General features: G+C 45.5%; 1 protein-coding gene across 2 annotated transcripts in view; it reads right to left on the bottom strand.

The window, feature by feature from the left end:
- The window catches only part of MAMDC2 (MAM domain containing 2), a 142,482-nt gene that overhangs the window by 67,031 nt on the left and 52,441 nt on the right, over window positions 1-23,010 (bottom strand). For both annotated transcript variants that reach the window (XM_032866592.1, XM_032866591.1), the window contains exons 3-5: window positions 12,734-13,008; window positions 10,710-10,794; window positions 7,710-7,847 (exon numbers count right to left, since the gene is read on the bottom strand). In XM_032866592.1, coding sequence (XP_032722483.1) covers window positions 7,710-7,847; window positions 10,710-10,794; window positions 12,734-13,008 — 498 coding nt within the window. The remainder of the gene's footprint in view (window positions 1-7,709; window positions 7,848-10,709; window positions 10,795-12,733; window positions 13,009-23,010) is intronic.

Genomic DNA, 23,010 nt, shown 5'->3' with positions numbered 1-23,010 from the left:
TCACCAGGTGTCTGCCACAGGAGGCCAGGCTGGAGGGATGACCCCAGCCCAGGCTCAGTGTCGTCGGGTACGACCCACGCTGAGGAAGAAGAGCAGGGGTCTGGGTGAAGGCAGGCACCGTTTTGTGCACCTTCCCGAGGGGAAGGAAGAAGGGAGCCCGCAGTTCTTGGGAAATTATGTCTCTTGTGTTGGGCATTACGGGAATGTTCCTGCCTCGTTCAATGAGGCCAACCTTTCTACCTGGCCCAGGGTTCTAGGGCCTCCGGAATACCTGTGAGAGGCAATTTTTCTGATCCTTTGAGTAGGACGAAAGTAGGTATTGACGGACCCTGGACGTCCAGACCCTATAATTAACCAGATCTTGGGGGGATCCTGCAGGCCACAAAGATCTGGAAGTATTCAGACTTTAACTGGAAATGAAAGAGTCCAGGAGGGACCATGAGTTCTCCACACAATTAAACATTGAGAAGCTCAGGGCCATTCCCCTAGTCATTGCTGCTTTGCCATACTCGGACGCGGAGCCGGTCTGTACTTCCCTAAATCTGGATTATACACAAACAGGCTGCAGCTTCTAGGGGGAAAAAAATAATTTCCAATTCTGTTGAAACATCAAAATCTCCGTGATGCTGGCCATAGGCCTCCTCTGGACCACACCTGTGGTGACAACACATGGTTACCTGCTTCCCTTCAGGCCACAGCCCACTGTAGGTTAGCGCGATGGTCCTTGGGCAACCAGGGAGCCCTTTTGGGGAGCCACTTTCCCTTGAATTAGGAAAAAACTTTTGAGGGCAGTTACCGAACTTCTATTTTCGAACAGTCTGGCGGACCAGCACTCCCCTGAAATGGCCCTGGGCTTGGCTCCGATGCTAAGGCATCCTCTGACTCAGCTGTGCTTTGTCCTCCTTGGTCACACTTGTGCTCCCGTTGCAACGTCTACGTCCGTGTCGTGCTGTCTGGACAAGCTGTCTCCCGGATGAGGCAGAAAGCGTGGTCTGAAGAAACACAGGCCGGCTGGAAAGCCCTGCTGGTCTGCTGCCGCTGTGAGGACATGGCTCCCAAGTCAGGAGGTCCCCACGCCTGCCCTCCCCGTCTACAGATGCAACGGACATTGTGGATCTTTAGTTCTAAGGGTTCAGGTAAGTTTGACTACAGTAGGTAGAGTGAGGCTCTGGTCTTCTAACACAGTTTTCAGAAATGACATAAATGTAATAAATGAACAGGAAGTGGGATGTCCCCTAGTCTCTGCTAAGAACGCAGTGCCAAGAGTGAGGGTGACAAGTACCGCCACTCTGCGGTGCCAGACCAGCCCATAGCATATGCCACATTGTGGCATCCCTGGGGTCTAAGCCAGGGCCACCAGACGGATCCCATCTCCCTGCTCCAGCCTGAATACAGGAGAGGCCCAAGAAAGATCAGAGAGATCATAGACAGAGTCTCTCTGAAGACAGATATCCCAGAGCTTATCTGCCATGTGTTTTCTTTTGGACCCCCAGGGAGGGGTTAGGGATGGCTTCCCCTTTCTTGTCTTGATCCAAGAGAAGAGGCTTAATGGAGGTATGCCTGGAGAGAGTGGAGGAGGGAAACCACCCTCCAACCTTGCCCTGACCCAGGCTGGCAGAAATTCCTGAATTCTTCAGTTGCTCTGGGCCTCAAGAGAGGAGGGTCCTCAGTGCTCTTGGGAAAGCTTACTCAGTGATAACTGGGCTTTGTGGGGTACAGACTGGTTGCCTGACTCTTGACTGTATATATCTAGAAGCAAGATGTCTGTAAGGACCTGTGCGGGCAGAGCAGAGAGAAAGGATTTTGTTGCCAGTGAGCTGTAACTTCCAGACTTTGGTGGGGCGAAGATTTGAATTTTCCCTTAGCCTAAGTGGGCAACTCGGAAGGGACAAGAATGTCTTGGAAGGACTCTTCTCAAAAGGACTGGATGCAGGTGGTAACTCCACCAGGGGCTGGTGAGGTGTAGTGTTGCTCCTAGGTGCCAAAGTGGATCCACAGATGGCCAGCGAAGAGTGCCTCACCCCTGCCTGCGAGCAGTGAAGTGGGGTTCCCCACTGGCAGTGAGAGAAACGGCTGGCTTGTGCCCACCTGCAGAATCAAGGTCATGAGCTCCAGCTTCAACAGCGCTGGTCACAGAAAATCATCTGTCCCCTTCCTTTCCTTTTCTGTTCCCCTGTCACACCTCCTCCAACCCCACAGGAGCCAGCCGCAGCATGGTGAGTGGGTGAGAAGGAAGGGAAGAGCCAAGGAAAAATGAAGGGAAATAAAACCCAAACCCTTCTCTCCATGGCTTCCCCATGCTTTGGTCTGGGGGCGATTTGAATCAGATGAGATGCTGAAGTTTTAACTGGACTAAACTGAACACCCCTGAGAAGGAGGGCTGTTAGTTCTACTTGACTGTGCCCAGAAAGCTAAGGTAAGTCACCCAAGGACAGGGGAAGGTGAACGACAGAGCCTGCACAAAGGCGACGGTGAGAAAACTAATGAAGCTGCTTCCCTACCGAGAGCACACACAAGGAACCAAATGGATCAATGCAGAGAGTAAATGAACGGCGCTGTTAGGAGGATGCTTGAGCTCAGTCTGAACTGAAAGGAGAAAAGAGGGCCATGAATTATGGAGAGATACTCCATCCACCTCCCGGTCTTGGAGGCAATAAAATAATTCTGACCTTAATTTGGGTTTTGAAACCTTGCTCAGCTCCCAGAGCGGCACCCTGAGTGTAGACAATTTTAAAAATCTCAGCAAAGAAACTGATTTCCCTCATTATTTTCCCAGTAATTACCTTCTTTTGGCCAAGGCAGGTAGGAAACAGTAACGATCTGAGCTGTCAGTAGGTTACCTCGTGGAAGATATTTTGTTTCACTTCATAAAATATTAACAGAGAAAAAAAAATCCATACGTGACGAATTGGAATTAGGTGACAAAAATCAGGACAAAATCCCATCCCCTCCAATATCCCCAAGGTGTCTCATGGGAGTTCTGACTACATTCTTATCCATTTCCACCCTGAGACCAACATTTGGAGACAGACTGCTCACTTGAAAGACCAGACTCGTGGTTTGGGGCTGTTAAAAGTACGTGGCCAAATGAAGGAAAATTCACACACGTGTCACATTTTTCAGACACCCCATTCACTCTTCCCTCTTCTCCGACACCAAGGTCAGAGCCCTCCTGGGACAATGTCGCTCAACCTCCTGAAGTGTCTAAAAAGGCACATGGCTTCACGTGCCCCTGCGCTCACTTCCCTGGCTTTTCCCTCAAAGCAAAGGCACAAGCCACTTCCAGTGTATGAATGAACATGGGATGAGTCTTTTTGAGCAAAATCTGGTGCTGTGGGCAGACATCTGAACCCTTCGATCTCTACTTTGCCACCCACATTGGTAGAGCTCAGGAAAAACTGATACACCCAGCAGAAGGCAAATGTACTAAGAAAGGCGATCCTTCTCTTACTGAGAGCACTGGAGGGTTTTGTTTCGGTTTTGTGTTCCCCAAAAGCGATTCTGGTCAAAACTCTGAGTCCTACGGGATTTTCAAGGAAAATATCTGAGATTCTATGGAACTCATCTGTTTTTGCTCCATCTCACAGAGGAAGAAGTCATATTTATATAAGAGTCCACATGGGAGGAGTGTGAGACTGAGTGTGTGTGTGTACGCACGTGCGTTTGTGTGTACATCTTTTGGGTGAGGAGTTAACAGTTGTCTGGCTACAACTGGTCAAACATCAGTGTAAAAGTTTAGGAGGAACTGGAGAGAAATAGCAGAGAGCTGGGAGAAGCGAGTAGAATGTAGGCACCCAGGCTCTGGCTCATGAGCAGGAACATAACCCAGGTCTACGGGCTACTCTGCCATCATCTTACATCCTAGAATTCTCAAATATTCTCCAGCCACAGAATAAGGTATCCACTTTCAGACCTGTACACCTTTGTATATGCTGTACTTCTTATCCATCTAGTCAAATTCAAATGCTGAGATGACCTCTTCTAGAAAGCTTTCCCTGAACCCCAAAACCTAGGTGAACTTTCACTTTCCTTTGGTCCCCTATCTTTTATTTCACATCTCTGTTAGTCATGCACCATTGTGCATATTTACAGAGCATTTCGGTATTTGACTAATTTGTGAAATGCTATAATATACATTAACATAGGACTGTATTAAAGGCACTGAGAAGTCCTGAAATAAAGAATTCTGTTTAGCTTTCTTTAGCTCAGGGTTTCCCCAGTTTATTTTTCCCCCCAGTTACAATGAGTGGTGAATTTGGGAATTTTGATGTACAGCATTAGGAGTAAAACACTAGAACTGAAAGCATCTTAGGGATTATAGAATTCAAATTCTTCATTTGCAAACAGGCCAGTGGAGACCCTTAGAAGTCAAGGGATTGCCCAAAGCAATCCAGCACTCAGATAACTGGGTCTGGAGCACAACTGCTGAACTCCTAGCATGATTCTCTTTCTCTGTCCCTTGTTGACACAGATGCAGGCAGAATGTTCCATGGTCACAAATGAGAGGGGGGAAGGTCTAGGGCTGATGCACTCCTCAGAGGATAGATGACACTCAAGTGATTCAGTCAAATGGATGATCTGACTGTAAGACACAGATCTGTTGCCTTCCCCCACAAATACGTGTTCTCCCTAGCCAAGTAGTCCTCACCATCCTTGAGGATAAAAAATGATACAGGGAGCCTGGCTGGCTCCCAGTGGATACTCAGGGCAGTATACGACTCTTGATCTTGGGGTTCTGAGTTTAAGCTCCACGTTGGGTGTAAAGATTACTTTAAAAAGAACATCTTAAAAAAAAAAAAGAAAGAAAGAAAAATGATGCACCAAACACGTAGTCATTAAATCATGATATTGGTTACCCGGCAGATCGGACTCTGGAACTAATTTTTAAGTAATTTGGGAAAAGTTCTCCAGCACTTCCCCACATTTAAGTTTGGACATCTATGACAATGACACTGAGGATTATTATAATTTTAAGGCATTAGTCTTTCAAGATTCTTTCTATTCCCTGTACTATATTCTTAAGATACGGCAGAATGTTATATAAATTGTCCTACTCCTTGAAACGAAGCTTTCAAGAATTGGTAACATTTTGTTGTTATGAATGAACCCAGTTGTTATTTAAAACACTCATGCAGATTCATGGAGTAGTCCGTCACACTAGGTAGTCACACACTCAGCACGTGACACTTACAGTGTGCTTCCTACAGTGGCCACAAGTGGAGATGGGCTCTGTGTCTGCAGGGCCAAAATACGAGATATATATATATCTCTAATCTTTCGTCATTTTTCAAAAGTGCTAACCCTTACTTTTAGAAGAAAGGAAGTGAAAATGTTTTGTGTTTTTCAATCTCAATTATTTCTATTTCTAATCTCAATTATTTACATAATTATTCATGTAAGTGACCTTAGATGTATCTAAAGAAATCATTTCTGGGGTGTTTTTTTTGTTCTTTGGTTCTACCATTTGGTCTTCCGTTTACTGAGATAACCACTGTCTGGTTAACCAAACTAAATACGCGGCTGTGATTGCATCTCTCCTTGCTCAAAGACCTCCAAGGGCCTCCCACTGTCCACAGATTAAAGTTAAAATCTCGTTCCTGCCATTTGAGGCCCTTTAGTTGCCTCTCTACTGCTCTCCCCATCCTCTCTCTCCCTGGGGTACCCCTTGTGATCGCTACCATGTATCACCGCTCTGGCCCTCTCTTGCCTCTCTGCCTGTCAAAGTCATAACCACCTCTCAAACTCGGTTAACTTCTTTCATCATGTCTTCTAGAACGTCCAAGTAGTAAGTGATCTCTCTGGTCTCTGAACACCCAGCACTTTTCTTTTTTAGAGGGAAGTGGGGAGACCATTCTTGGAGCATTTGACACATGCTACCTTGCCTTACATCCATGTGTGATAGAAATCCTTTTCCCTTTCTTGAATGTGTGTTCTTTGGACCTGGGCCATGGGGGTATTTACCATTTTGTTGTCATTTTCCCAACCAGACCCAATATGGGGTCAAATGAATGAAAATGCTAGATCCAAAGTTGGATTTGTCTTAAACAGGTGAGCCCAGGAGGCTCCAACCTTTTACTATATAGTTACTTATAAACATTTTGTTGTAAGAAGCCTGGACATGTTGAAAAAGAAAAGGAACACATTAAATGAAGTTTGCAAACCAGAAGTTGGCTAACTGGGCCTGACCTGAAGATGTGTTTTATTGGCCCATGCAGTGTTTTTAAAGAAAATATTTACCAGGGAGTGTGGGTGGCTCAGTAGGTTAAGCAACTGCCTTGGCTCAGGTCATGATCCTAGGGTCCTGGGATATAGCCCAAGTTGGGCTCCCTGCTCAGCAGGAAATCTGCTTCTCTCTCTCCCTCTGCTCCTCCCCGTGCTCATGCTCATGGGTGTGTGTGTATATGTGTGCATGCGCGCGCCCTCTCTCTCAAATAAATAAATAGCATCTTTAAAAAAAAGAATATATTTACCAACTATAAAAAATTAGGGAAATCTCACACAAAACCCCTGTCTTCCTGATTATCTTATGAAGTCAAAAGATCTGTCCTCCTGGACCTGCATTCTCACACAGCAGCAGTTAATTAGAGCTTTGTACAGGGTCTGTGCTCCCTAGTTTGCCACACTCCTCACCCATCCCACGTGTCACTCACTTCATAACATCTGCCTGGTTCCTTTAGAAAACTGAGTGTGAGAGTCTGGATATACTAGAAGCAGTCTCAGGATGGAGACTGTCCAGGGCCAAGATAAGCTGCAGGATGGGCACTTAAAGAAAAGTCGGAGACAAGGTTACAAATATTCACATGAAATACCATGAAAGAGGAACAATGCAAAGAACCAAAAAAAGTTGCCTTGTCTTCAGGTATGGGGACACATTGTCATTGTCAACAATGTGTTAGGACTAAGAAGATGATCTCAGTATCCACATGGCAGCAGATCAAACTAGAAAAAAGGACTGTTTGCAGAAGAACCGAAATTCCTTCTTGCTCTTGATGGAAAGTCAGTCACCAGAATCTTCTCATTAGTCAACAAGCCCTTGGGGTTGAGGACTGGAGCGTCTTAGAACTATGGGGAGACCCCGGCTTTCAGGAAGCCTCTGAGGGTCCAGGCGAGGGCTGGTCATAAGCCTTAGGAAGTTAGCCTTTGCCCACATCTCCATCTCCCATCTGTGGAGACAGGCCCCTCAAAGCGGACTCCTCACCAAGAGCCTCTCTTCCCCATTTCCCTGCAGAGTCCAGCCCCCTTGGCCACTAGGTGGCCCTGTTGCTTTCAAGATTCACCATGGGGAATTGAGGCTCACCTCAGAGCCACTTGGGAAGTTCTTAAGGACTGGTTCCCATCACTAGGTCTATTTTTAGTGAAAAGCAGCCTAGGATTATTCCCGCCTTGCCTTTAGGGATAAGAAATATAGAACAACAAATCAATAAGAAAGTAAAGTATAACATGGAAAGGTGAAAAGAGCAAGACCAGGTCACAGGTGAAGGAAAGCCTTGAACTGGGTGACGTTAGCCTTGGTTACAGAGCTCCTGTCTGCAGCCAGACTCAGTCTTATGACCCATCCTTTCCTGTCTTCCGCCAGGCTTCCCAGTCCCTACTCACCCTCCCTTCTCCCTTCCCTGTTGACAGGGCCGTAGTTAGGTCTATGGACGGGGCAGGAGAGGGAGGTGGAAACACTACCCTCAGGGAAAGGACTCCACCTGTCCCCAGCTCACCCAGTTCACTTTTGAGCGTGTGGTCCTGCGGGAGAACGGAAGGGGAGTTCCGAATGCTTCCTCCGCCGACAAACCAGTTCACGTTGGGGTTCCAGCGGTTCACAAAGCCACAGAGATGATTTTCTTCAAAGTCACATTCTGGCAAAGGAGAAATGAAGACGCACTTTGTGGAGACACAGTCATACCCAGGTATATACCCCTACTCACTGCCCAGTTTGCTTCCATATTCAGATGCGTTTCCCATTCCCTCTGACCACTGGAAGCTTTGGACCAGGATCCCTGCATAATGCTGGAAACTGTAATTCATCCTTGGTTCTTTGGATGACGGTCCTTGCACTGACTAGCCAGGTGAATTGCAGCATGACCTCTCTTGGGCTCTGTGCCTCCATTTGTGAAACAAGGGGACGGTCCCACCACACGGGTTGTCAAAACACAGAGCCGGGTGTGTGGTTAGGGCTCAGTGCCTCAGCCAGCTCTGCTTCAAAGCTCTATTTGGGACCATCCTCTTAGCTCCAGAACTTCTATCTGTCACCCTTCTGGTAGCCCATGTCTCCAACCCCTTCTCTCCCGATGGCAGACGAGATACCCAGGGCTAAAGGACATGTCTCCTAGGTGCTAACAGCTTCTGTTTTTCTTATTAACCAGAAGCATTCAGAATAGGCAGCACAGGCCTATCCTGGGCTCTGAGTCCTTCTGCAGCTCCTCAGTGGAGAAGAAAGAGAAAATAAAGAGACTTCACCTACCGCCCCCCCTCCTTTTAGTAGACTGCATGTGTGCACAGGTAAACTGTTCCCAGTCAACAACTACTCTAGTGGGAATGAGAAACTCACAAACCAGTGCCTATATTGACCCCCATAATCATCAATTACAAATATGAAATTTGATTGTCCTGACCATCTCCCATGACCCCTCCAGACCCCACCCCCACTTTTTTTTTCACTCCAGTGGTAGACCTGCATGGACTGTGTCACTGGCCTCCCCTGCCTTCTGTCTTCCTGTTGGGAGTCAACCAACGGAAAGTAGGAGAACGAGGCTGGTGTCCGTTTCTCCAGCTCCCGCCCTGCCAGGTTCTCATGGGTTGGCTATGTCCCTGCCCTGAGGACAGGGTCTGAATAAGGAGCCCTCCCCACACAGCCACTGGCTCCAGGCTCTGGTGGCCCCTCCACCCCACCCTCAAGGCTGTTGAATCATCACTCTTACTAGCCCTGGATTACCCCCAATGCTTTTGCTGGTTTCCTTCACGCAACCACACCTTTGTAGCCCCTATTGAGTCTTCCTCAAGTCCCTCGGGTTGAACGGACCCTCTCTTTCCACTTTCCTGCCAGGACCCCAATTGATATAGTTATCAAAGTGTATTTACATTAGCAACCACTGAAAAATTTTAAGATTTTGATCTGCAACTCTCTCACTGCAGCGTCTGCCAAGAAATACCCCATGTTCTATGCCAAAGGCTGCTTGAGAATAAAATAGCAAAATAGTCCTGAATGTGCCAGGTACTATTCTAAGCACTTTAGCTGTATAAACTTATCTAATTCTCAAAACAGTCCCATGAGGTAGGTACTATTATTAACCTATTTTACAGATGAGGAAACAAGAAAAGAGAGAGCACAGAAAGGAAGGTGAGGGGATGGTGGAAAAGGCATCTCAACAAAATGGAAGTATTGGCACTCCTTCTGTTTTTTAAACAAACCAGAAGCCATTGAGTGATTTGAAGAGAGGAAATTTACATGTTGAAAGTGCTCAGCACTGGGCCAGTCACCTTCATACCTAATGATCTCATCAGCCCCAGCACGATTCCTAGGAGGAAAGCATTTTATACCCATTTTGTAGATGGAGAAACAGAGGGAGCTACCAGGGGGAGCCTCGGTCTAACCCCACTGTAGCTTCAGAACATGGTCACTGTTTCTTCCCTCCTGTTTTCCTTCACTTGCCTTAGTATTATCCTTGGAAGGTCAAAACACAAGTGAGAGAGAATTAGCAAAAGCTCTTGTTTATTCAGAATCGCCTTTGACTCTCCTTCCTCTTCCTCTCCAGAGCTGTGCAACCTCCCAGGCTGTCACTGCTGAAAATCTGGCCGTCTCCCACTTTTTCCCTATTCGGGCCCAGTGTTGGGCCTTTGTTATGTCCTGTCTGTAAGGTTACAACCACGTCGGGGGTCTGCCTCTCCTAAGCATATTCCTTGTTTCCAAGTCACTTTCCATGGGGCCGCCAGAGTCACCAGGTGAGGACACAGCCTGCAGGCCCTTCCTCTGCTGACTTGGAGAACCCGATGACCACAAACCATCCACACTCTTCAGCTGGGATCCAGACTCTTCCCAAAGCCTCGCCTGGGTCCTAATGAGCACTTCCAGCACCTTCCTCGGCTCCTGGCCAGTGCCTGAGCCGGCTCTGCGCTTCCTTCCCACTGGGCTCTGCGCGCTCTTCCCCTGGACCTGCCCATCGCTAAACTCCCCGCTTCCTGAAACCCCAACTCAAATGCAGCTCTGGTGTTGAGTGCTGCCCGATGTCCTGTCCTCCTCCTCCCTGTACCCCCATAGCCTGGCCTGACCTCCTCCAGCAGTGCCCATCTCATAGAGAAATAACACCAACCGCAGACAAGCAGAAGGTGAGCGGCCACGGGGCACAGAGGGGCCAAGGTGTGTTTGAGAGAAATGGAGAAAATGAGGAAAGAAGGGAATGCGGAGCCTGCTTTTCTGGCGGAAGCAGAGTTCACAGCAAACCGGAAATTACCGTTATTAGACTATGTGGAGGTTTGGGCAGCAGCTCTGGTTCTGGCTGCTGCATCTCCCTTCCCTGCGCTAATCCAGCCAGTCCGGGCGCACTCCAAGGAGACAACATGCCCCATTCAAGAGAGCCTCGAGAAGCGGCTAAGCTACAGTGCATTGAGCACTGACTTCCACGAAACACCCTGCCTGTAGGATTCATTCCGTTCCTTCTGGCAACAGATTTAAGAAGATTCACAATCCACATTCTGATGCAGTGAGAAGGAAACCCGCTTACCAATACAGTAGCCCGTGGTCATCTTGATTTCAAAGAGGGCGATGCTGGCCGTGCTGCCCTGTCCCAGCAGCCCTTCGACTAAAATCTGCACGACACATGAGGAAGAAGGGAGTTAGGCTTCCAACACCGTGTTTTCCTGGCTCTGTAGCTCAGAGACTAGTCAGGAGCTGTTCAGGAGCTCAAGGCAAGGTGAGATTGCTTGTCTCAGCTAATTCCTGGCAATCTCATGGGGTAGCAATCTCACGGCGGGCTCTAAAAGAATGTGTGTGTGTGTGTGTGTGTGTGTGTGTGTGTACAAGGTGAGCAAGAAGTCCAGTAAACGCTTGGAGCCAACTGTCTTCAACTGCTGTCTCAACCACCCCCTCCTCTAACATCTGTGACAGCACCAGTTGGCTATGGATGGAGAGGAGGGCTGGTGAGCTTGGGGAAATGCATTCTGAGAGCTGTCAGGGACTCAGAACAGAGGCCTCTGTGGGGAAAACACCTGGAGGAGGAGGTGGAGGAGGCAGGAAGTACAATCTGACTAGTGGTGGGAGACCCCCACACGAGATGGAAGCAGCTCCTAAATCAACTTGTAGTTTCCATATTGCTAAAAAAAAAAAAATTCTGAAAATTTTAAATAAAGAACCAAGGGAAGCATGACAATTTACTTGACTGATTTCAAGAACTGCTGTGGTTCATCTCTGACCCCGTTTCTGAAAGTCTTTGCTTCTCTTTACGTGACTTCGGCCCAGTCTTTGGCAACTACGCTGGGAGATTTAGGATGTGGCCTACTGCTGGGTGGACAGTGTGAACTAGAGAGCTCGGACCTCAGTGCTCCTTCCCTCAATCCCGCATCCTCCCTGAGGGGAGGAGAAGACGGCATTTCAACGCTTCTTCAGGGAGAGAGATGGGATACAGAATTGAAAGGGGAATTAGGAATGGAGAAAGTGTTTATGAAGGCCCCATTCTTTCCTCCACAACATAGTTTCAACCATGTCACACTTCGCATCTGGCCACGTGAGTCCAGATCCCATCCTCCTTGCCTGCTCTAGACAACATCCAGCCTAATGTCACATGGTCGACCTTCCTCTTCCAACACTTCTGATGGAACGACCTCCATCTTTGAAAAGGACTCAGAACATCTTTAAGAATCTTTCTCTCTTCAAAGTATCTCCATTCTTTCTTTAACTACAGTGAATGTCTTGTTCAAAATAAAGAAGATGTGGTATATATACACAATGGAATACTATGTAGCCATCAAAAGAAATGAAATCTTGCCATTTGCGACGACGTGGATGGAACTAGAGGGTATCATGCTTAGCGAAATAAGTCAATCGGTGAAAGACAACTATCATATGATCTCCCTGATATGAGGAAGTGGTGATGCAACATGGGGGGTTAAGGGGGTAGGAGAAGAATAAATGAAACAGGATGGGATTGGGAGGGAGACAAACCGTAAGTGACTCTTAATCTCATAAAACAAATTGAGGGTTGCTGCGGGGAAGGGGGTGGGGGAGAGGGGTGGGGTTATGGACACTGGGGAGGGTATGTGCTATGGTGAGTGCTGTGAAGTGTGCAAACCTGGCGATTCACAGACTTGTACCCCTGGGGATAAATAATACATTATATGTTTATAAAAAATTAAAAATTAAAAAAATGAAAAAAAATTTGTAGCAAACAGACTGTTAGGAAGATACAACACAGAACTCAGAAAGGTGAAACAAAATGATTAGAAATGAGAACACTCTCTAAAGCCCATTAAAAAATAAATTTCAATTGAAGAGGCTGGTTTAGGCTCTATTTAGACTCTCACAGAATCCCATTTAAATACACAAGAAAGAAATCTGGGAAGAAGCTTTTCTAAAGAATAAACAAAATATTAACTTAATAATTATTAATTACTAATATTCTCCTGGGGCATATCTCTTCTAAAGCAGTGCATCCTAGCACAGGAGATAAGTAACTTCAGTAGCAGAAATTGTCACGAGATCTCAGAGTAGCATAGTGCTGTGTGATAAGCCAGACGCCTATATTCTACCTACCTTGAATTTCTTGGTACTGTTTTGTAAATCCAAGCTGGCTATGAGCCAGCTGTCTGAAGGTTCCTTAGCTGACCAAAGCAAGCGATCAAAGCTTTCATCTTGAAATCTCACATAGAGGTTCAGCCGGCTGGTGGTGTCTGATGGAGACCCTGAAGACGTGGTTATCTGGTAGACCAGTCGGAGGCAGCTCCATTCCTCAGCCTGTAGGTCAGAGCTCAGCAGCACAGCTTTTTCCCCAGGCTTGGCAAAGGAGGTGTCCACATAAATGTAGTGGCCTGGAAAGAGAAAGGAGCACCAGGAAAGCATTAGTCTGCTGTTTGCAACTCAAGGAAATACACAACTGTGGTCCAGTGAAGGTAAGGGCAGGTACGGCCTGCCAATGCATTTCAGTGGCCTCTCGAATGTTGCCTGAACATGGGATCTCTGCCTTCTTGTGAAAAATTAGAAGGTCCCACAACACTGAGACCACAGTCACATGACAACAACAGGCTGGAGCTACACAGTCCTGCCTCTTCAGATGGTAGCATGGGTGTTCCGTTTTTGCCATAATCCCCACTACTCCCTATTACCCCCTGACACTGAAGCCAGGTGTCTGTTGCCTATTATCATCTCACATCAGGCCTATTGAGCATGTTGCATTCGTCTTCCTGGTCTCCATACTCATGAGATTTCAAGAACTTCAGAACCCAGGAGAGCAGCATGCCTCTGCTGGAGTCAGAATACCATGGCGGACTCAACCTTCTCCTTCCACCGCTCCCCTCATACTCAATGATTTGATCTGCATCTACTTTGCATCATTAGAGTAGATTGAATTTATTTGGTTGCCTCAGATCTTGCGGACTAGGCAAAGTTCATTGTCAGCTAATTTTTAAGATTAGGAGTAACACTCTCCTCCTCTACACTCTTCCACAACGAAATCTCATAGTTCTGAAAACTAAATGGAAAAGTGTATGCAAAAACATGGAGGACAGAACAAAATCGATTGGAAGCAAGAACTGTAGCATGAGCCTTCTGAATTTGACTCTGGTCAGTGGCTTCCTCTAGCAGGGACCTGCGCCGCCTGTGTGTCTTGGGGACCCACTGCCTGTGGGACCTGCACTCTCATTCATGCTCACAGGTACCCACATTCATGGCCAGCATCTCACCTGCTGCCTCCCATCTTGGAACCACCTCCCCACCCCTTGCATTTTAGGCTCCCCAACACCAAACTCTTACTAGAAAGGCTCTGCAATTCCTCCTTGCTTTGCTGGATCTTCCTCGGCCCCTCTTCCCCTGCTCATTGCCCCAGACACCAACCCCAGGCAGGCCCCAGGGCTTTGTGGTGAGTACTGATGGGCCAGCAGAGGCTCGGCTGATGGCCAACCTCGCAGTTAGGATGCTGTCTTCAGGGAGCCTCACTGGCCAGCAAAGGGTTTCGAGATCAACATCTGTCTCCGATGGGCAGTCTTTAAACACAGCGACCACCCACCCAGTATAAATAGCAACTGCTTCTAGATGTCAACCCAGGCACCCCTGGGGGGAAATCTGGCCCCTTCTGTCATCGCCACCAACACCATCACTCCCTGCACAGACAGAACTCTCACTGTGAAGCAGGTACTATTCTAAGGCTTTCACACGTATTTATTAGCTGTGGGGTCTGCTGGGTTTGGAAGCACTAGGCCAGGGCTCTTGAGGACAACTCTTTTTTAAACAGAAATGGCAGTTTCTCTGTGACATGAGGGAATGTATAAGTGCCATCCTCATTTTGCGCTCCCCGCTACTGTCCCCACAGAAGGGACTCTAAGCAGGCTGGTAGTGGGGTGGGCATGGGGACCAGGGGAGCTCCTGAGAGCACCTCAAACCTTTCCTGAGGAAGTAGAGATTTGGCACATGGGGTAAGCAGAGGAAAGGAACAAACTCCTCGCTGTGTCCGCTGGAGTCTCCCATCCCGTGCCAAGCCTACTGCCTACAGGCTCCACTCTCCCACTCCCTATTGCCTTTCCCAGTTCTGGAAGAAAACGACTCACAGCAGTGGCTCTCAAACTTGAGCCCAGAGTCACCTACTGGGCCCACTCCTGAGTTACCATCACGTAGGTCTGGGGTGATGCTGTAATTCTAACAGATTGCATTTCTGAGAAGTTCCAGGGGACACTGATGCTGCTGGCCTGGGGACCACATTTGAGAAGCAAAGATTTACAGTATCTGCCAGAGAAATAGGACTCCTTATTTAGCAACCTTTTTTAAAAAAAAGAATTGTTTATTTATTTTAGAGCAGGGGGAGGGGCAGAGGAAGCGGGAGAGAGAGAATCTCAAGCAAACTCCCCACTGAACATGGAACCCAATGCAAGGCTCGGTCCCACGACCTGGAGATCATGACCTGAGCCCAAATCAAGAGTCAGAGGCTTAACTGACCGAGCCACCCAGGAGCCCCCTTTAGACACCTCTCAAAGAAAGATCTGGCTACTGGAGCACATAGAGGAGGGAAGAGACAGTTGCACTTGGAGGGAAAACTCCAAGTTAAGTAAATGTGGGCTACAGCAGGCTCGAGAGCCCATCTACTGGTGTTTATCTTGATTTTTCAGTGACTGCCATAAAAAAAATCTCTCTTAGAGCTAGAGAGTACTATGCTAAGTGAAATAAATCAGAGAAAGACAAACACATATGATGGTACTCATATGTGGAACTTAAGAAAGAAAACAAACGAGCCAGGGATGAGGATGAGGGGAAGAGCAAGAGGCAAACCAAGGAACTGACTCTTTTCTTTTCTTTTTTTTTTTTTTTTAAGATTTTATTTACTTATTTGACAGACAGAGATCACAAGTAGGCAGAGTCAGGCAGAGAGAAAGGAGGAAGCAGGCTCCCTACTGAGCAGAGAGCCCGATGCGGGGCTCGATCCCAGGACCCTGGGACCATGACCCAAGCTGAAGGCAGAGGCTTTAACCCACTGAGCCACCCAGGCGCCCCCAAGGAACTGACTCTTAACTATGAATAACAAACCGAGGGTTATGAGAGGGAAAGGGCCTGTGAGGATTGGGGAAATAGATGATGGGGATGAAAGAGGACACTTGCTGTAATGAGACCCAGGTGTTGTATGGAAGTGTTGAATCACTATACTGTACAACAGAAACTAATAGTACACTAGGTTCACTAACTGGAATTTCAATAAAAACTTAAAAAAAAACTCTCCTTCATGTAATCTCTCACTATATCCGATTTTATTATAAGCCTATGCTAATTTCTCATAGTAAGAACCTTTGAGAGCACATATTATCAAAAGTTATTTAAAATATCTTGATAGGATAAAGTATGAAAGTTGGTGCTACTTATTGAGAGATCTTGGTATCTCAGTCGTAAATGTTGGCTATTTCAAAATATTGGGATTTTGCGTGTAAACTGCAGACCTCAAATTTCTTTTCAGTCCTGCTGTGCGAATGTGCCCATTAGCCATTACAATGCATCCAGATTTATCTACCTGATTTTGTATCCACTCAGCAGAACAATGCATTTTCCCAGATCAAAGAATGAGCTCAAGAGCCACCCACCTCTACTAACACCACCAAGCTCAAGACAGATTTTCTTAACTAATTACTACTCCCCCACCCCCACCCTACCTTGCCTGGATATAGCCCAGAATCCTTCTAAACAGTGTTCCATGTGGTCACTTACCCATCAGTTTGAGTTAGTACTTGTGATGAAACTATGTGCTTTATCCTTGTTTGTGGCTTCAGTGTCATACAGAGTTAAACCGAACTAGCTGTGGTCATGTTAGAGGGAAACCAGACAAGAAGGAACATGGTAAATTTTGAAGAAGTTTTAGAACATGAAGAAAGAATAAAAAAGATATTGGTATCCGGGATGGTCCCTTTCCCTGGACTCTCACTAATAAAATCGCTATTCTAGAACAAACTGATAATGGTTTTGGTGAGTTGTTTCTTCTGACTTTATTAAAAAAGAAGCATTTTGCTACTGAGTCAATGAGGTCTTCTTTGTATGGGAAATATTTCATTTATTCTACGCTCAATCTTAGCTAAAGGGCCGAGAAGCGATGTATTTCATTCATTCTATCTGGACTGACATCTGGAAGTTAATTTTGAACAGAATTTACACACAATAAAACTCACCCTTTTAATACAATTCAGTGGTTTTTAGTATACTCACAAAGTTCTGCAACCATCACTACTACCTATTTCCAGAATCTTTTCACCACCCAAAAAAGAAATCCCATACCCAATTTTTCCCTCCTGCTAGCCTCTGGGAACCACAGATTTATTTTCTATTTACCTTTTCTGGAAATTTCAAATGAATGGAATTCTATAATGTGGGCTTTTGTAACTGGCTTCTTTCACTTAGCATCATGTTTTTAAAGTTCACCACAGTGTAGCATGTATTAAAATTTCATTCTTTTTTGAGGCTGAATAATATTCCATTTTATGGATATACTGTTATTTAACAATTCATCAGTTGATGGTCATGTGGGTATATTCTACCTGTTGGCTGTTATGAATAACGCAACTATGAATATTTGTGTACAAGTTTTTATGTAACATAAATGTCAGTTCTCCTAGGTATACATGGAGGAGTAGAACTATTAGGTCAATGATAATTCTATGTTTAACTGTGAGGAGCTGCCAAGCTGTTTTCTAAAATGGCAACAGCATTTACATGTCCACGAGGAATGTATGAGAGTTCTAGTTTCTCCACGTGTTCACCAACGCTTGTCACTATCCATCTTTAGTTATTATTGCCATCCTGGTAGATGTGAAGTGGTACCTAACTGTGTTTTTGATTTGCATTTCTCTAATAACGAATGATGTAGTGCATTCTTTTGTGTGCTTATTGGCCATTTGCACTTTGTTTGTCTGTTTGTTTGTTTTTAGAGCAGTGGGGGCAGAGGAGAGAGAAAGAGAGAATCTTAAGCAGGTTGCATGCCCAGCACAGAGCTAGATTTGGGGCTCCATCTCGCAACCCTGAGATCATGACCTGAGCTGAAATCAAGAATCAGATGCTCAATTGACTGAGCCACCCACACACCCCAGCATATCATCTTTGAAGAAATGTCTATTCAAGTCCTTTGCTCATTTAAAAAATTGGGTTACTTCTTTTTCTATTGTTGAATTATGAGATTATATATTCTAGATCTTATCAGATACATGATTTGCAAGTATTTTTTTCTTTTCACTTTCTTGATGGTATCTTTTGAAGAATAAAAGTTTTTAATTTTGATAAAGTCCAATTTCCCATTTTTGCTTTGGTTGTGTATGCTTTTGATGTCATAGCTAAGACACTACTGTTTAATTTAAAGACATACAGGTTTACAGTTATGTTTTCCTCTAAGAGTTTTATAGTTTTAGCTGTTACATTTAGGACTTTGATCTATTTTGAGTTCATGTTTGCCCATTAAATTGTTCTGGCATCTTGTTGAAAATCAATTGAGCATAGATATAAGGATTTATTTCTGAACTCTCAATTCTATTCCATTGACTTATATAATAAATAAACACTCCCAATGTTGCAAGTCTTTGAGTAATTTCAAGTTCTTGAAAAGTCGATTTTCACAACTGTTGACTGTTTTTGTGGCTTTTATGGGGACAGGATTTTCTGAAGTCCTCATTGCACCATTCTTGCTAACATCATTCCCTTTCTTCACCTTTTTTTAACCAATAAGAAAAGAAAATAATGTTCTGGGGACATTAAACACAACCAAATAAGAAAAAGGCAAAGAACGGGAGAGATCACATGCAGATTGATGCATCAGGTCAAGGGTCTGGGGAAAGATTTATTGGCCACAGTGTTGGAGTCATGATGACAGGAGGGAAACGAAGGATACTCCTCAAATACTGTTGCTTAGGCAGTTTGAACTGATTTATAAGATATTTATTAGAAATGATAAAATCTTTATGATGGGTCAGAAAAGGGCCATAAACTTCCAAATAGATTTTTTTCTTTAAAAGTAAGTCAGCAATCAAGCCCAATAATTAAACCACCCTGCCAGAAAGGTCGGGTTCCGTGAACCTCAGGGTATGAATGTCTTCTAGTCACATGTACGCATCAGAAAACAACAGAAAAATCTGTTCTATTTTAGTGAAGGCGGACATCATGAACAGAGTTCCAGGGTCACATTCAATTGCTCAACACATCTGTCTGCTAGAGTTCAATGTATTAATGACTTCTAATAGCCGGCACAGTGTGCTGGGACTTAAATCCCAGGCCATCGCTATGGCATTATAGCCAGGATGTGAAATCATGGGGGGCTTTCTGGTATCCCTGCAATTCTGTTTGCTGATGAATGTACTGTCCTTCAGGAGTGATGGTCATGTCAAGGTGACCACGTGATGGACCCCACCTGGGATTTCTAAAGCATAACCTTTGTTTAAAGGTTCATCATGCAGAGGCTTACTGTGTCATCAGTTTCTTTATCTGCAAAATGGGAATAACACAACAACGGAGTCCTGTTATGTATACATTCAATATTTGGGAAAGCACTTGATGTACGCAAACAAAAAAACCCAAACCAACTGCAAATGACCCAACCACTGTAACATATACATTCACATAAGTTCATACAAATCGCCACTAAAAAAAAATCTATTTACGTATTCCAACACTAAAAGGAAAATCGGCTTTGTTGTACATAGAAATAGTGTAATACATAGAAAACTGTACATAGAAACTTCCTCTATAATTAAGGAAGCCTCAAGGGCAGTTTTGATGGTATCTGATTTCCATCTTTTGTGCTAATTTAAGAACATAAGTTCAAGCTCAAGTGAGATATGACTTCCCTTCTATAGTCATTATAAGACCCTGATGAAAATGATGTCTATAAAAATTCTTTGGACACTGTTATGTTAATTGTTAGTTATTTCTCTTATCATTGGGGTGAGGGGGCTCCTTTAGTTGTTCCAGAGATAGTGGGAAATTTATATTGCCTCCTATTTGTCCAGTATGGTTCAGAGCCAATATTTGTTCAGGTAGAAGACCAGGAACACCTTTTCAGTGCTGGTAGTGACAACAGTCTTCCCTACATTCACCTTACTTGATCCTCCATGTTGACGTCTACAACTCTGTTCTTCAGTGCTGGGCCCCTCCTGGGTGCCCGGCCTCAGTAGCACCTGTCCTCACAGCTAAGCTCCCCGGGCTCTTACCCAGGGTTACTCAACATCCAAAGTGGAGTTCAGCACATTTACTCCTGGTGTGATCCTGGATGAAACCTCGTGACCCGGGTCTGATAATGATGCCTACATCTTTATTTTGTCAGCTCTTAGGACCACACACATCTAACACAAGGACACGGCCTTCTTTTTGGCAGCTTCCTTCCTGGGGCTGAAGTCCAGCCCCTGAACTCAGGCGATGACCTCACCAGATTTCCCGAATGGCTTACTGCCTGCCTCCCTGGATGGGGTCCTGCCTGTAGAGGCACACAGCAGGGTGGGTAAGTCATTATTGCGCCAGCTCAACACTTGGTTCGAATCCCAAACCCACCACAAATCATGGCACTTCGAGCCAGTTACTTACGCTATTGGACAAGCGCTACCTTCATTCGTGAAATGAGTGTGCTAAAATAGTGACTTTGCAGATTTTCAAAGATTAAACAGGATAACATAAGTAAAGTTATGTTTAAAACATAAACATAAGTAAAACATAAGTAAAGCTCTTAGCACCATTCCCAAGGGCTTGTGGTCAACTCAATAAATGTTAGTTCTTATTTTTCCTGATATCTGACCAGCATACTCTCACTAACGGCTAACCTATCTCATCATCTCGTGGTGGACCTCACTGACACCACGGGTTCTACCTGCTGCCCATCGTCCCGTCCTTCTGACACCAGCTCCTCCCCGCTGCATGGGAGACCCATCTGCACCCACATCCATTCTCCCTCGTGCCTGCTCCACGGCTGTGGGCATACCTCGGCCCCTTGCAGTCTGTCCCATGCCACTGCCCAGCTGCATTCTCTGCTATGACAATCATCTCCCAGATCTACCAACTGATCAAAGCAGCCCGGACAATAATGCATGCAAAGACCTACCAGATATTCATAAGGGTTTTTGTCTATTGTGGGGAGAGGATGCCTCCACAGAGCAGCATCTTCAATTACGTACGAGCCACCAGCTTAGCTGTGGAAGGAGTCTTGCTTTCTTTGCACATCAAAGACTTCCAAAAAATTAAAAAGTCAAATGCATACAAAATGCAGTGGGCATAGGGGTTCTCAAAAACCGAGATGTCAAAAAATTGACTACATTGCTGGAAAAGAAATAGCATAGCGTTTCTCAAATGTAAAAAACACTGTATTAAATACTTGGGATTGTGAATATCTGCTTTTTTCCTCAATCAGACTCACAGTCATTAATAAATCTACTGATTACCTCTGGCAGAAGAATGTTCTGTTCTGAAATATCAAAGAAAAATCACAAATTTCTATGGTTTGCATAAAGTGTTCTCACCTTCTGTCCCTAGATTTACCAGTATCCTCTGTGGTTTACTAAACAATTTATGAATATATATGGAGAAGAAACAAAGATTCCAAGGGAACTGACGTTTGTTGTGCTGCAGGCATGGGATTCTTGACCTGTGTTCTTCCCTCTCAATCCTGACAGATGATCCCATCAGGCAGAACTTTCACTTCACGAGGGAGGAAAGAGAGATTCAGGAAGGTTAATGCAGCAGTCCACGGTCACAGCTACCCAACCAAGGTCGGGCTCCAAGTCCATGCCTTCCCCCCTGCTCCACACTGCCTCCAAATATTTCCTTGCCTGTCTCTATTAATTTATCTTTTCATACTTTTATTCATCTTCTTATAGCAGGAGAGCAAAGTTTTCACCCTTTCCCTGATGGAGGAATCCTGGAGGGACCGATGTCTCTGTGTGGAAGCCCATTTTGGCTTTTCTACATATACTCTTCATACTGATAACATGATAACCAGATTAACTTTTTAACATCTTGCCTCAAATTTAAAAAGTTTTTAAACATGCAGAGTTTTCTAAAATTAGGGTATGCCTTATAAGTGATCTACAGTAGTATACCTCCCCACCACCCGCAAAGGATGGTCACAAAACAATGGTCAGAATCAACACGTGCAGAGTAAGACATCTGCGCCTGCACTTGGATTAGTGACAGTGGACAGAGACTCCACAATCTTAGGCTCAGAGAACCCCAGCCATTATCCTCTGTAGTTACTGCTAGGGAGGGGGGACTGGGGCAACAAAGAGCCATTCAGCATGAAGATGACACCGGCAGAGACTCGTAAGTACAGGGCACAGCCCAGCATTTCAGTCCAATGTCCTAGTAAGTAATTACTCATGAGCACTGAGCAGAAGGCACTATGTGTGCATCTTGTGTGTAATCAGTGTCTGTGCTGGACCGGACCCCTGGTGTCAGACAACAGGGTGCTCTGTATCATCCAACATCAGCAAGTCTGCCAGACTTCCAACCTCCCTGCTGCCTTAAAAAGGGGCTCCCTATAAGGCACATCTCTTTTCAGTAAATGTTTTTGATGGGAATGGCTTCTCTTCTATCCTCTCCTTGACATATGAGTTCATATGAGTTCCCTAAAAATGACAAAGTTCCAAGAAACTTGTCATTCCCACTCAATAAAACTGCTCCAAATCACTGATGTTTAGTTAGTCTAACGGATAAAGAGATGAATGAGCTCTGAAAGGTAAGCACTGAAATCTAAATCCTGCCAGAAAGCGATACACTGAGGAGGGCTGATCTGTAGGGTTACTACCTAGGCAGGACTTCAGAAATGTAACATAAAATAATCTATAATTGAGAAGAAGTAACTGGCATTTGCAGTCCTATTTTGGTCCCGAGTAGTAAGAAACCCCTCCCAGAATGAAACCTCTGGTATAGCAGAGGCTTTCCTGTTGGGGAAGGTTTCAAATACCAATTTGCTTTAGGAGAAAGGAAAGTCTGCATTTAAAGAGCAGCTTCAAATTGCCACGTATGGGCTTTAGTGCCATGCTAGCACATAGGGCTGCAGGCAGGGGGATCCCTTTTCCTGCTGTGGAAATGGGCTTTTCAGCTTTCCTGGTGTCCATTTCAGGAGGAATTGCCGCCGCTCACCAGTGGAGCCAGAGCTGTGCCCTGGACTGTAGAACTGCAGAAACTTTGCGTGCATGCATGCAGGGGCTGGAAGCCACCTTGCTGTGTACTGGTGCCTGGAAGCTTTCCTCCACTGCCACTTGCAACAACATTAAAGACAACGGGGAGGCCTAGGGCAGACCCAATGACCAGAGTATGACCAGAAGCTGCCAACATGGGTCCTCGTCCTGGGAGAAGGCCATGGGGGTAGCTGGGGTCTC

This window comes from Lontra canadensis, unplaced genomic scaffold, assembly GCF_010015895.1.
Source record: "Lontra canadensis isolate GAN:19392208 unplaced genomic scaffold, GSC_riverotter_1.0 scaffold31, whole genome shotgun sequence".
Taxonomy (NCBI): Eukaryota; Metazoa; Chordata; class Mammalia; order Carnivora; family Mustelidae; genus Lontra; species Lontra canadensis.
This window is presented reverse-complemented; position numbering and strand designations above follow the sequence as displayed.